Source organism: Leopardus geoffroyi, chromosome X (assembly GCF_018350155.1).
Source record: "Leopardus geoffroyi isolate Oge1 chromosome X, O.geoffroyi_Oge1_pat1.0, whole genome shotgun sequence".
Lineage (NCBI taxonomy): Eukaryota > Metazoa > Chordata > Mammalia > Carnivora > Felidae > Leopardus > Leopardus geoffroyi.
In genome coordinates, this window is record NC_059343.1 from 41,274,656 (window position 1) to 41,289,233 (window position 14,578).

General features: G+C 47.3%; 1 protein-coding gene across 3 annotated transcripts; it reads left to right on the plus strand.

Annotated features, from left to right (window-relative positions):
• Positions 1-925: 925 nt before the first annotated feature.
• On the plus strand, positions 926-14,361 carry RGN (regucalcin). 3 transcript variants are annotated; one of them, XM_045471530.1, is made up of 7 exons: positions 926-1,032; positions 2,597-2,776; positions 4,815-4,997; positions 8,776-8,991; positions 11,812-11,943; positions 12,314-12,468; positions 13,989-14,361. In XM_045471530.1, exons 2-7 carry the CDS (start codon positions 2,608-2,610, stop codon positions 14,037-14,039), a joined length of 906 nt encoding a protein of 301 aa, XP_045327486.1. In that variant the 5' UTR covers positions 926-1,032; positions 2,597-2,607; the 3' UTR covers positions 14,040-14,361. The 3 variants fall into 3 exon arrangements, with proteins under 3 accessions (XP_045327486.1, XP_045327487.1, XP_045327485.1); XM_045471531.1 differs by lacking the exon at positions 926-1,032 and adding an exon at positions 1,072-1,315; XM_045471529.1 differs by lacking the exon at positions 926-1,032 and adding an exon at positions 2,124-2,303.
• The last annotated feature ends 217 nt before the right edge of the window (positions 14,362-14,578 follow it).

A 14,578-nucleotide genomic window follows, 5' to 3' on the forward strand; every position in this document is an offset into this window, starting at 1 on the left:
TTTAGGGCAGTGCAGATGGCAAGGAATGTGACACCGGATTGAGAGAGATCAATAATGAGGTAGCACTGACCGCCTGGGTGGCTCACCTCGGCTCAGCGCATGATCTCCTGGCTCATGAGTTCGAGCCCCGCATCCGGCGCACTGCTGTTAGCGCAGAGCCCGCCTCGGATCCTCTACCCTCCTCTGTCTCTCTGCCGCTCCCCCGCTCAGCTCATTCTCTCTCTCTCAAAAATAAAAATAAACATTTAAAAACAAATAATGAGGCAGCACCGACCTCGCATCCAACACATACAATAAAAACACACAAATCTCAAGCGTAACCATCCCGATGACTTTTGACAGTTCGTATTTCTGTGCAACGCAAACGTGCATCCGGATACACGTCCATCACCCCAGAAAATGCCTTTCACCCCTTCACAGTTAATCCCCGGCTCCCATCCCCCAGCGGCAACCACCGTTCTGTTTACCTCCCTCCCTGATTTTTTTTTTTTTTTTTTTTTTTGCACTGTTTTAAACTTGGAGGTTCTTTAGAGAAACTGCGAAGAGTGTGGAGCTGAACCGTACTTAGGATCGATAGGATCTTTAAATCCAATCAAACAAAGCCTTTCCGCTTCCCCCACCAAAAACGCTTCGCAAGAGTTGGCCTCCAGCCACCAGGCTTTCTTCTCCGCTAGGAAAAGGGTGGATTTGTTTAACCGCTTTGTTCTTTCCTTTTTTCACCTGTTTGTGTTTAACCGGACCCTCGACCGCAATGTCTGCTAGGTTTTAACCATTTTTCTTGTTTAAGTAAGAGAGAAACTCGAGCTCTCCGTCCAAACTCCGAGGCTTAGGTCCCGCGGGCTCCAAGCCTGTGCCCCGCCCCCTCCCCCCTGTCCGGGGTGGCTTCGTAGGATTCTTCCAGGAGCCCCGGAGGAGGGGCCCAGCGTTGGGGGTTGCGAGTCCCACCCCCCACCTGCCGAGCCGCCGCGTCCCCCGCCCGGCCCTCACGGCTGGGCTGCCTGACCTTTGAGCCGCCTGCAGGTCGCCAGCTTGGTGAGTGCCGGGGTCGGGCCGGCCTCCCCGCCCCCCCACTCTCCGGGGGAGGAAAGGTCTGGCGACCGCCTAGCGAAAGCCCCTCGGCCCGCTCTTCCAACCGGGGCCGGCCGGCCGGAGACCGACTGCCCCCTGCGCGCCCCGGGGACCCCGCGCCCTGCGCGCCCCCGCTCGGCCGGCCCGTGCACCGGGCGGCCTCGACCTGCAGCTTCCCCAGGGCCTCGCGGTCGCCCGAGGCTGCAGCGGCGCCACCGGGTCGCGCGGAGGCCCCTCACCCGCACAGGTACCGCAGGTGCAGCGGGGGCACCCGCCGCCGCGTGCCCGCTCCCCCCTGCCGGGCCGCGGGTGCCCGAAAACCCCGGGCGGGAAAAGGACGTTTGCCGGCGCGCCTGGCTTGCACGCCGGGAGCGCGGGGTTAGAAGTCGCTGTTGCAAAAGTCCCGCGTCTGATCTTGGGCCTTATCTCAGACTGATAGCAGGAAGGCCTTTGGAGCCCGTGCCAAATTTTAACAGCCGGCGCGGATTCCGAATGCTACGACGCTGGCAGTCAGCATTTAAAGCCTATTTGAGCCGTGTCTCTTATTAAAAAAAAAAAAAAAAAAGCAATGTATCGAAGGAAATTTAATTAAAACAAAGATTCTTTTCCCTTTCCCCGTGTCACTCATTTGCCCCATCCGTGGGTGGGACCCCTCACTTCAAAGCAGAAAGATGCCAGGGAGAAAGTTGCCTGTTTTTCCTGCCCACGGGGTTACTTAGGTAATGTTGTTGGTTTATTTGTTTCTTTTCTGATCGTTTTTCTTTGTCTTCTCCCTGTTCGCTGGTCACGCTCTGGCCTAAAGTCCCAGCATGAATTGTTCCTGCCTGCGGAGTTCAGACTCCTTGCCAAACTGGCACCGTGCCTTGCTAGGCGGCCAGAAACAGCTGAGAGGCTGTCCCACGGGGGTGCCCAGACCGTGCCCTTTTCTGCACCCCTTCCATCGCGTGCAGTTGAAAAGGGGTGTCCGTTCTCATTCAGTTCACGGAGGAACGTATTTCGAAAAGTGCAGTTCAGAAAAAGGCAGAGCAGGAAGGTTCTGGCCTTTGAGCGGTCAGAGAAGGGAATCCGCACCATCCGCGCAGGGGGAGGGCGGCGGGAGCTGGTGTGCTGCCGGCGGGGGAGGGGCCACCAATGAGGGAGCTGCCCGCCCCCGCCCCACCTTGGGGGCTAGGGCGCAGGCATAAAGGGCAGCCTTACCCCGTCCGGCCAGCTCTCCGAGGGTCATTGGCACCGAGGTATGGATGTTGGGGTGTTGTGATTTTTCCCCCTCTCTTTTCAAAAGATAGCTTGAAAATAGGCACTGGGAAGTAAGTCAGTTGAAGATGTCTCATGCTGGACTGTCAGCTCTGTCTTCATTTTCCTATGCGTGTCTTCCTGCCACATGGCGTTATTTTGTTCTGATGAAGGGAAAAGTGGCTTTCCTGTTCTGGTAAAAACCCAGTCTGTACTTCCCAGCGCCTCAGGCCAGGTGTTTTGCTGAAGTTGCCCGACGCGGTTACATTTTATCTTATCTCTGTTAACCTTCCAGAGATCTCTCGCATGATCATGTCTTCCGTTAAGATTGAGTGTGTTTTGCCGGAGAACTGCCGGTGCGGCGAATCTCCCGTGTGGGAGGAGGCGTCCAACTCTCTGCTCTTCGTCGATATTCCGGCAAAAAAGGTTTGCCGGTGGGATTCGCTCAGCAAGGGAGTGCAGCAAGTGACCGTGGGTAAGGATGAAGGCGGGGCTCTCCCTGGGACCTGCCCGGGATGGCTGTCTTTTCCCTGGGGAGTGGCTGTCACCTGATGTGTCATTCCCCAGGGACCTTCCTGGTAAAGGGTACTAGGTATGCTTTAACACTTTTGGATTGTCCTGCTCTCTGTATCCCCTGTGTCCTCCCACTTTGACCCAGGAGAAACTTCTGGATGGTCAATACGTTCCTCTTCCTCTGTGGGGGAGACGGCAACATTTCCCCATCTTGTTTTGCTCAGGGGGCGCACAGTAGGGTCTTTCCATAACATCCTCGGGTAACAGCTTTCAAAGTTGCAGACCCCGTTTGTGGCACAGCAAAGGCTGTCTTATCCTGGGTCAGGCCAAGCCCTCAATCCGCGAAAAGAAATAACAGGCATATCCCTTTGAACATAAAAAGAAGGGCTTTCAGACTTACAAAACATCAACCAGGTCCTATCCGGTCATGGTAACAAAATAAGATTCAGGACGAAATTCAAGGGCATTTGGATGAGATTGTTTATGGCCACGTGGTTCCCAGTGGAGGGGTTTCTCATTCTCTGGCTTGAAGGGTGTGGGCTTGGTTAGAGATAAGGACGTTGCTTATTTTGTGTTAATGAGAAGAGATACCAGGAATTCCTGTGACCTCGGATGGCTCATCCCAGAACTGGTGACCTCAAACTTTTTTTTTAATGAGTGGGAACAGCTTCTTTTTTTAAATTTTTTAAATTTATTTTGAGAGACAGAGAGAGCAGGAGAGAGGCAGAGAGAGAAGGGAGCATGACCTGAGCCGAAACCAAGAGTCAGACGCTCAACCTTCTGAGCCACCCGGGCGCCCCAAGAGGGAACAGCTTTTTAACTCACCCAGGCATATCAGTTCGGCTGGAGGCAAAGTGATTGTGACCAGCGGTCAGAGTGGGGAGAGGGACCTGTTGCCTTCCCCAGTCTCTCTGCCAGCCTGCACACATTAGGGATATATCCCCACCTCCAATCTGGCAAACTACCCCCCACAAACCATAGAAAAGGCTTATGATGTCAGCAGTCACTTAGGAAGTCTCAGGCCACAGGTCAGGATCCACGATGAGAATGTGACCTTCCCAATAGTGTCCCGCACATTCTCCGGGCCCCTCGATGGCTGGAATCAACTTCTGAACCGGGCTTTTAGCTAAGACCTGCTCCCGGAGCACCTGGCGCCTTGTGCTTGTTGAAGAGGTGCTCAGAAAATGTTTTCAAAATAAATTCCGGTCAATTGGTTTCCTGTGATTGCTCACCATGGTAATCAATCTCTCCACTTCAGAGGAAGAAGTCTCCTTATACGCGGAAAAATATTAAACCCAGGAAACCTAACATTTAAAAAGTACAAAATGTAGGGGCGTCTGGGTGGCTCAGTCGGTTAAGCGTCAGACTTTGGCTTAGGTCATGATTTCGCGGTTCGTGAGTTCAAGCCCCACATCAGGCTCTGTGTTGACAGAGCAGAGCCTGGAGCCTGCTTAGGATTCTGTGTGTGTGTGTGTCTCTCTCTCTCAAAAATAATATAAAAAAAAAAAGAAAAAAGAGAGACAAACCCTGTTTCGGAGGGAGAGTGAGATGTCGCAAAGCCTAGTTACCAGAACCAAACGCAGTTTGTAGCTCTGGGTATCCTGGAGACCAGGTGAATCGAGCATCACTTGCTCTGTGACAGCTACTCTGGTGCCCCCTTGTCCCCCACCCCAGTTAGGGACCCCCTCCTTCGAACTTGATGTGACACCCGCCCCAGTGTATGGTGGCTGTCGCGGTGTGACTTCCCTGCTTCTCCCACTAGACTGGAAGCTTCCAGAAGAGTTGGGTTTCATTCCCCTTTCTAGCCCTGCTGCCCAGAACACTGCTCAATGAATATACTCGGTTAGGTAGTCTGCACCCTTCAACTGAAGGGAGAGGGCACTCCCATTGTCAAAAGAGCTGGAATCCCCTCGGGGATGTCTGGTGGTGCGATGCCTGCGGTGGGCCCCTGGGCCGCTGGCCCACTTGTCGAGTCCTGAATGCTACTTTTGCTTCTGCAGATGCCCCCGTCAGCTCTGTGGCCCTTCGCCAGTCAGGAGGCTACGTCGCCACCATTGGAACAAAGTTCTGTGCTTTGAACTGGGAAGATCAGTCGGTGGCTGTCCTGGCCACAGTAGATAAAGATAAGAAAAACAATCGATTCAATGATGGGAAGGTGGATCCCGCTGGGAGATACTTTGCTGGTATGGTTTATCTCTAGCACCTGTTGACTGAGCCTTGGCGATAAGCAAGACTTAGAGTTGTACTGGTAATGGGTCTTGGGGTCTTTTATCATTACTTGAGTAGCCTTTGACTGAAAACAAAATCCCGTAAGAAAGGCTTCATAAATATCCCTTTCAATTTCTGTCTCCAGCAGAGACTAAAGCGTGCATGGTACTTTTGTAGTTTAAATGAGTTTTAAAATAGGGGTTTTGTGGGGTGCCTGGGTGGCTCAGTCAGTTAACCGACTTCATCCGACTTCGGCTCAGGTCATGATCTCGTGGTTCGCGGGTTCGAGCCCCGCATCAGGCTCTGTTCTGACAGCTCAGAGCCTGGAGCCTGCTTCGTGGATTCTGTCTCCCTCTCTCTCTGCCCCCCGACCCCCACCCCTGCCCCTGCTCATACTCTGTCTCTCTCTCTCTCTCTCAAAAATAAATTTAAAAACATGAAAATTTTTTTTTAGACAAATAAATAAATAAAAAGTTTTGGGGCCCCTGAGTGGCTCAGTCGGTTAAGCGTCCGACTTCAGCTCAGGTCGTGATCTCACGGTTCATGGGTTCGAGCTCTGCATTGGGCTCTGTGCTGACAGCTCAGAGCCTGGAGCCTGCTTCGGTTTCTGTGTCTCCCTCTCTCTCTGCCCCTCCCCCGTTCATGCTCTCTCTGTGTCTCAAAAATAAATAAACATTAAACAAAACATTAAAAAAATTACATTGGTACAATTTCATCTGATGTACTATCTATATTCCAGTTTGGCCATTAACCAAATAATGTCCTTTATAGCATTTTTTCCCCTCTGGCACAGGATCTAGTCTATGATTATGTATTGCATTTACTTGACATGTCTCTTTAATCTTCTTTAGTTGGGAACAGTACATAGCCTTTCTTGTTTTTTATGACACTGCCATGTTTGAAGAATATAGTCCCATCCAACTCCCCTTGTTTTTTAAATTTATTATTCTTGTTATTCTTATTATTAATGTTTTATTCATTTTTTTTAAAGAAAGAGAGAGAGCATGAGCAGGGGAGGGGCAGAGAGAGAGAGAGAGAGAGAGAGAGAGAGAGAGAATCTTAAGCAGGCTCCACACTCAGCTCAGAGCCCGATGCAGGCTCAATCCCATGCCTCTGGGATCATGTCCTGAGCCAAAATCAAGAGTCAGACGCTTAACCAACTGAGCCACCCGGGCGCCCCAGTTCTGTGGCACTTTGTGAGACAAAATAAAGATGTCGTCAGGGTCACCTAATATTTTGATCAATATTTGCATGGTGTAGATTTTCCTATCCTTTCACTTAGTCACTATCTGTATCATTATATCTGAAGTGAGTTTCTTATACCTAGCAGATAGTTGGATTTTTTTTTTTTAATTTTTTTTTTTCAACGTTTTTTTTATTTATTTTGGGGACAGAGAGAGACAGAGCATGAACGGGGGAGGGGCAGAGAGAGAGGGAGACACAGAATCGGAAACAGGCTCCAGGCTCTGAGCCATCAGCCCAGAGCCCGACGCGGGGCTCGAACCCACGGACCGCGAGATCGTGACCTGGCTGAAGTCGGACGCCCAACCGACTGCGCCACCCAGGCGCCCCAGGATTTTTTTTTAAATCATCTTGAAAATATTTTAATTGATGTGTTTAGGTTATTTACATTTACTGTAATTACTAATATGTTTTGAGTTAGATCTACCATTTTGTTAGTTGCTTTCTCTTCCTTCCCTCTGTATTTTTTGTTCCTCCGTTTCCCCTTTCCTGCCTGCTTTTGGGTTGTGTGAACATTGTTTTAGAATTCAATTTTAACTTATTTGTGGTGATCTTTTCCTATATCTCTCTGTATAGTTTTTAAGGGCTTCTGAAGAGATTGCAAAATATACAGTTAACTTTTTGCAGTCTAGAACCAATATTTTACCACTTCAATTGATCTTCACTTATTTATGCTATAGTTGTCTTTTTTTTAATGTTTACTTATTTTGAGAGAGAGAGAGCACGCCCACAAGAAGGGCAGAGAGACGGGGAAAGAGACAATTCCAAGCAGGCTCCTCGCTGTCAGTGCAGAGCCCCAGTCAGGGCTTGATCTCATGAACCATGCGATCAGGACATGAGCCAAAATCAAGAGTCGGACACTTAACTGACTGAGCCACCCAGGCGCCTTTATATGTGTTGTCTTTATATATGTACATGCAAGCCCCATCGGAACATGTGATTTTTGGGGCGCCTGGGGCGGCTCAGTCGGTTGGGCATCTGACTTCAGCTCAGGGAATGATCTCAAAGTTCATGGTTTCAAGCCCCGCATCAGACTCTGCGCTGACAGCTCAGAGCCTGGAGCCTGCTTCGAATTCTGTGGCTCCCTCTCTCTCTCTGCCCCTCCCCTGCTCACACTCTATGTCTCTCTGTCTCTCTCTCTGTCTCTCTCTCTCTGTCTCTCAAAAATAAATAAACGTTAAAAAAAACTAAAAAAAAAAAACCCTATGGCAAATCTTGACACATTCATCTTAGTAAGTAACCTGTATGTTTAGGTTCAGAGCATTTACCAGAAAAGCTGTGACCTGCTGTGTGTGAGGTGCTCCTAGGATCTGGTCCCCATGTGGGCCACTCAGCGCCGGTCTGAGACTCAGGAGTTCTAACCACAGCTTCATTCCCAGTCTTTGGTATGCTAATTAGAACCAGATTCGTGCACATACAAGTTGAAGATGAGCCCGGAGATCATAAACAGCTTTATGGGATGCCAATTTCTGAGCAACATCCCTCTTCACTATTTCTGGGTGCCTTCCATTTTCCTGGCTCTCTCCTTGTCACTCCTCCAGCCAGAAACCACCCTGTCTCTTGGACGGTGCTGTCTCTGGGGACCAAGCAGCAGGAGGGAGGGAGAGAGAGAGAGAACGTAAACACAGCAGTGTTTGGCTCTGCCTTTTTGGAGCTACACCTTCACCAAATAGAGAGGAATGTCCCCTTCCCTGAGTCGTGGTTCCTGCAGTTTCTGTTGCTGGCCACCGTCTGCCGTTGCTACCCTTGCCGCGGAACTGACGGAACGGAGAAAGGCGTGGAAAATACCCAGTCTCTGAGCCTCAGGAGTTTCCTTTTCTGCTCCCTGGGCCAGATTCAGAGGGTTCCTCTTGGATCCCGGTCTTCGCCACAGCGCTCACGTCCAAGTTCCAAGCCGTGTTGAGTTCAAGCTGGGACATACTGGAAAATAAAACACAGCACTCCCCACCAGTTAGGTGGCATTTCACATTCTGGTGTTCTTCCCCGGAGCTGCCTGATATGTACTTTTCAGAGTTCCCAAATAGCTACATGGTTACAGACGTGATAGTTGTGCTCAGGGCAAGAAAATGGGGTTGGCGAACATGTACTCCTTGTCTGGAAGAACTATCCATAACCTGTTGGTATAAGTTTAATTTGCATTATAAGCAAGGTAGGTGTCGTTTATTTAAACTTTTTTAATGTTTATTTTTGAGAGAGAGAGAGAAAAAGAGGGTGCAAGTGGGGGAGGGGCAGAGGCAGGAGGACAGAGGATCCGAAGCAGGCTCTGCCCGGACAGCGGGTTCGAACTCACAAACCATTGAGATCTTGACCTGAGCCGAAGTCGGACGCTCAACTGACGGGGCCACCCAGGCACCCCAGTAGTTGTCATTTTTGGAAACAGGGGACCCAGGTTAGGATTGTATGATCATTTCCTTGATTTGATGATGGGCAGGGAACCCTGGGATAAGAGGTGGTGCAGGGCACGGGGCAAGATGCTGTGGAGCTAACCTCAGTGCTTTTTGGGCTTTGTAGGCACCATGGCCGAGGAAACGGCCCCAGCAGTTCTGGAGCGGCACCAGGGCTCCCTGTACTCGCTCTTTCCTGACCACCACGTGGAAAAGTACTTTGACCAGGTGGACATCTCCAATGGTTTGGATTGGTCCCTGGACCACAAAATCTTCTATTACATTGACAGCCTGTCCTACTCCGTGGATGCCTTTGACTACGACCTGCAGACAGGAAAGATCTGTATGTACTTTTTCATTATTCTTTTTAATACTGCTGGTGAGTTTTTTTTCCCCCCCTCTGTATGTAGCCAGTAAGCTGCCTCTTCCTCAACTCATCTGAAAAGGTCCTTATTTGGGAGGGGCGCCTGGGTGGCTCAGTCAGTTGAGCATCCGACTCTTGATCTCGGCTCGGGTCACGATCTCACGGTTTGTGAGTTCGAGCCCTGAGTCAAGCTCTGTCCTGACAGCGCAGAGCCTGCTTGGAATTCTCTCTCCTTCTCTTTCTGCCCCTCCCCTACTCATGCTCTCTCTAAATAAATAAGTAAGTAAGCTTAGAAAAAAAGGTCCTCACTTGTCAAATAAGGGACTGTCTAGTGGTTACTACGCCAGTATAGTCACAATTACACAGACTTGACTATTTTTTCCAGTGAAGCCATGGCCCTCAACACAACTAATGGTGGCTGCCGTTGCAATAATATGAATAGATCCTTAATTCCCTTTCTTGCCACCATCTCTAGAAGGAGGTTCACCTTGAAAGGGATATTCTACCAGGATGTGCCTATAGGGAAGCAATACACAGGACAATGAGCTAAAGGAACAGAAAGTTAAGGTTTGGGGTTGAAATCTCTCATTTGCGCTTTAGTTAACCATAGGAAGCTACTCAGAGACAGATGAATAATCTTCCAAAATAGAGAAGTTTACAAGGTAGTTGCAGATTGTTCAATTCCGTCAATGGGTTCTACATGAGCCGTAGTTGGAAGCTGGGAGGGAAGGAGTTCTTGAGAAAAATCTAGAAGGGAGTGCTTGAAACTGTTTTGTGAAAGGTGCCAAACCACAAGAGCCAAACCCATAATGAAAATGACATGAAAAAAATCACAAGACTCTCGTATAATTTAACCAGAGGCAAACTATTTCAGTACTGATGTTTTTGCTCTGAAATATAAAGTGCTCTGTTTTATGACTGTTTTTACCCATTTTACTTACGCCTTTTTTTATTTTTTTATTAAAAAAATTTTTTTAATGCTTATTTTTTGAGAGAGAGAGAGAGAGTGAAACAGAGTGCGAGCATGGGAGGGGGAGAGAGAGAGGGAGACACAGAATTGGAAGCAGGCTCCAGGCTCTGAGCTGTCAGCACAGAGCCCGACGCGGGGCTCGAACTCACGGACCGCGAGATCATGACCTGAGCTGAAGTCGGATGCTTAACCGACTGAGCCACCCAGGCGCCCCTACTTACACATGTTTTTTTTTTTTTTTTTAATTTTTTCTTCCATTATAACCCAGTGCAGTTATTAGAATGACCTGGATTTCATAGTTTAAAGTTCCTCTGGAGTTTCATGGTTTTTTTGTATACTGTGATTTCCCCTTTAATGCCAGCCAGTTAGTTGGCTTCAGAATACCTTTCCTTTCAGGAGCAAGCTTTTTTTATGTTTTTGAATGTTTCTTTATTTTTGAGAGAGAGAGAGTGTGTGTCTGAGCGTGAGTAGGGAAGGGTCAGGGAAGGACGGAGACAGAATCTGAAGCAGGCTCTGTGCTGACAGCAGAGAGCCCGAGGTGGACCTCAACTCAAGAACCCCGTGAGATCATGACCTGAGCCGAAGTTGGATGTTTAACCAACCGAGCCACCCAGGCGCCCCAGGAACAAGCTCTTCAATGTTTAGTTTTGATAAGATGATTTTGGAGCATTTGGCAGAAACAGAACTGGTACATCTTACTAGTTTTTGCACGTGAACTGTTCACATGGTACCATTATTTTTATAACCATAAACTGAAATGTATCAGGTCTAACCATAGACTGAAATGTATCTAAGATGTGCCAGAGCTTCAGTTCGGGCCAGCCTCAAAGAGAACTATTGGTATTTTATTAAGAATTCTACTTTTTGGAGCACCTGGGTGGCTCAGACAGTTGAGCGTCCAACTTTGGCTCAGGTCATGATCTCATGGCTCGTGAGTTTGAGCCCCGCATCGGGCTTTCTGCTGTCGGCGTGGAGCCCCCTTCGGATCCTCTGTCCCCCTCTCTTTCTCTGCCCCTCCCGTACTTGCAATCTCTCTCTCAAAAATAAATAAACATTAAAAAATTTCTACTTTTTTTCTCTCCTCCTCTGAAAGCTTAGACAGATAGGTCTGTACCCAAACCAAAGAGAGTGTAATCATCCCCAAATCATGTGGTAAAAATCCTTTGTTGAGGAGTGCCCACTTACGTTTCTGGACATTTTTGTTTTTTATTATCTATTTAATTTTTAAAGTTTATTTATTTTGAGAGAGACAGAGCATGAGTTGGGGAAGGAGAGAGGGAGAGGGAGAATATCAAGCAAGCTCTGGGCAGCCAGCACAGACCCAGACACGGGGCTTGAACTCACGAAACCACGAGATCATGACCTGATCCGAAACCAGGAGTCAGATGCTTAACCAACTGAGCCACCCAGGCACCCCTGGACGTTTTTGTTTTAAAGTTATGAACTCTTGGGCACCTGGGCGGCTCGGTTGGTTGAGCCTCCGACTTCAGCTCAGGTCATGATCTCGTGGCTCGTGGGTTTGAGCCCTGCATCGGGCTCTGTGCTGATGGCTCAGAGCCTGGAGCCTGGTTCGGATTCTGTGTCTCCCTCTCTCTCTGCTCCTCCCCCAGTCATGCTGTCTCTCTCTCCTTCAAAAAGAAATAAACGTTAAAAAAAATTATAAAAAATAAAGTTATGACCTCTTCTGAACCATCTCACATGCCAGACCCTGACTAAGGAAACGTGATCAGGATTTACAGTCAGCTTGAGCATCACTGTCTGATGCTCAGTACTGAGCGGCCTGTTGTTTCGTTGTACGCATGTGTGTATTTGTTTGTTTTTAACTACAGCCAACCGCAGAAGTGTGTATAAGCTGGAGAAAGAGGAACAAATTCCGGATGGAATGTGTATTGATGCTGAGGGGAAGCTCTGGGTGGCCTGTTACAATGGAGGAAGAGTGATTCGTTTAGATCCTGAGACAGGTAAAAATAAAAAATAAAAAAAATCCCTGCCCTATCTAGAAAAAAACAGACACTAGCAATGAGAGAAACTACATTACTGACAAAGTTATACAGAGATATATTCAAAGGTCTCGGTAGAGTGATTTTGGAAATAAAGACCAAACATATAGCCCCAAATTTACAGTCAGTCTTCCTTTCCTGCGGAGGTAAGTCTTTTGGGCCAACACAAATCATCAGGGAAGGTTAAGTCAAATACATGGCTGATATCTGACCTCCACTTTTTGACTCCTCTTTTTGGAATATCCCTAATCCTCTGCAAGGAGTCCAGAAAGGCTGTGCAGGTTGGAGATTTGCTGGAGCTAGACTTTCAATAAAATATTTGCTCCTCTAGGGAAAAGACTCCAAACCGTGAAGTTGCCTGTTGATAAAACAACATCATGCTGCTTCGGAGGGAAGGACTACTCTGAAATGTACGTGACATGTGCCCGGGATGGAATGGACGCGGAGAAGCTTCTGCAGCAGCCTCAGGCTGGTGGGATCTTCAAGGTGATCTGGCTCTTTCTTTTATCTTGAGGGTGAGATTGGGGAGATCCTTGGCTAAGTAACTGAGCCATTAGTGCCTTTTCATACTTGTAAACATCATGCTAGACTTTTAAAAACATTTTATTCAGGGGCGCCTGGCTCAGTCAGTTGAGCGTCTGACCTCGGCTCAGGTCATGATCTCGAGGTTCATGAGTTTGAGCCCCGCGTCGGGCTTTCTGGCATCAGCATGGAGCCGGCTTTGGATCCTCTGTTTTTCTCTCTCTTTCTCTCTCTCTCTCAAAGATAAATCAACATTTAAGAAATAGCCTAAAAATTTTTTTATTTAGATTTTCTAGACTATAAGCCCAGGACGATGTGTTCAGCCTACTTTGTGGTGTACTTCAAAATATTTTGGGGCTTCAGTAGTGCTTGTTGAAATTCTATAAATTGGTAGAATGGGCTTGGAAAACCAGTGTTTGAAACATGTTTATAAGATCAATTGAGGGGAGCCTGCGTGGCTCAGTCGGTTAAGCGTCTGACTTCAGCTCAGGTCATGATCCCACAGTTTGCGAGTTCAAGCCCCACTTTGGGTTCTGTGCTGTGACAGTTAAGAGCCTAGAGCCTGCTTTGTATTCTGTCTCCCTCTTTTTTCTGCCCCTTCCCCACTCATTTTCTCTCTCTCTCTCTCTTTCTCTCTCTTTCAAAAATAAATATACATTAAAATTTTTTTTAAAAAGATAGGTGATTGTTTTGATGTCACAAAAATATCTTTGGGTTTCTTAACTTCTTTTTTGTAACAAAACAAACACTGGTAAAAGTCATAGACCTCTCAAGCTGAAAAGAAATAAAAAGATGGTAGAAATAAAATCAGGTATTTTTAAATTTTATTTTAGAGAGAGAGAAAGACCACACACAAGTGGGTGAGAGGGGCAAACGGGGAGAGAGAGAGAGAGAGAGAGAGAGAGAGAGAATCTTTTTTTTTTTTTTAATTTTTTTTTTAACGTTTATTTATTTTTGAGACAGAGAGAGACAGAGCATGAACGGGGGAGGAGCAGAGAGAGAGGGAGACACAGAATCAGAAGCAGGCTCCAGGCTCTGAGCCATCAGTCCAGAGCCCGACGCGGGGCTCGAACTCGCGGACCGCAAGATCGTGACCTGAGCTGAAGTCAGACGCTTAACCGACTGAGCCACCCAGGCGCCCCGAGAGAGAGAATCTTAAGCAGGTTCCATGCTCAGCACAGAGCCTGACTCTGAGCTCAATCCCACGACCCCGGGGTCATGACCTGAGCCAAAATCAACAGTTGGACGCTCAACCAACTGAGGCACCCAGGTGCCCCAAATTCAGGTTTAAATACAAGTTAATTGTAGATGGTTGCCAGTTGGATTATTATCAATGGACCACCTAATCAAGTAATTCCTTGATTAGGAAATAAAACAAGGATGATTGGTGGCTAAATAATAGTATTATGAATCACAAAACTGCTCTTAAAGAATACTCGGGAGTTATCTTTTAGCAAAGTTTCTCTCCTTTCTTTTTTTAACAGATAACTGGCCTGGGAGTCAAAGGAATTCCTCCCTATCCCTACGCAGGATGAAGACACAGGAAATTCTAGAGCTGAAATTTCAGTGTAGTTACCAAAAAAATAAAGAAATGATATGATTAACAAGGCTAACTTTTTATTTACAATTTTTTTAAGGTAGAGCATTTTAGTAAGGGGTGACAGGTAGTTTTGATAACACTACAAGGCCTTCTGAAAAGGTATTATAGAAATGTAGAGAATTGTTCAACTGTAAATTAACCTCTTGATTCTTTGCAAATAGCTAGAAGCAGAGTGGGGAGGGACCCTATCTGTTCTGTATTCCTTACTTATTATACCTAAAGCTTCAAAAAATTAATAAATACTGGCCTGGTAATGACTTATTATGATTATATTCCTTTTTATTTTTATCATAATTTTATAAATATACTGTAATGCTAACCTACCCTCATATGATTCTTCCTATATGCTATTTTTTACAAGCTAAAATATTCCTGGAGGTTAATAATTAAACACTCTAGCAAAATCCATGCTTCCAACAGCCACCTAATAAATGTAAAAGTACTATATGACTTTATAGAAAGAATACTTTTATA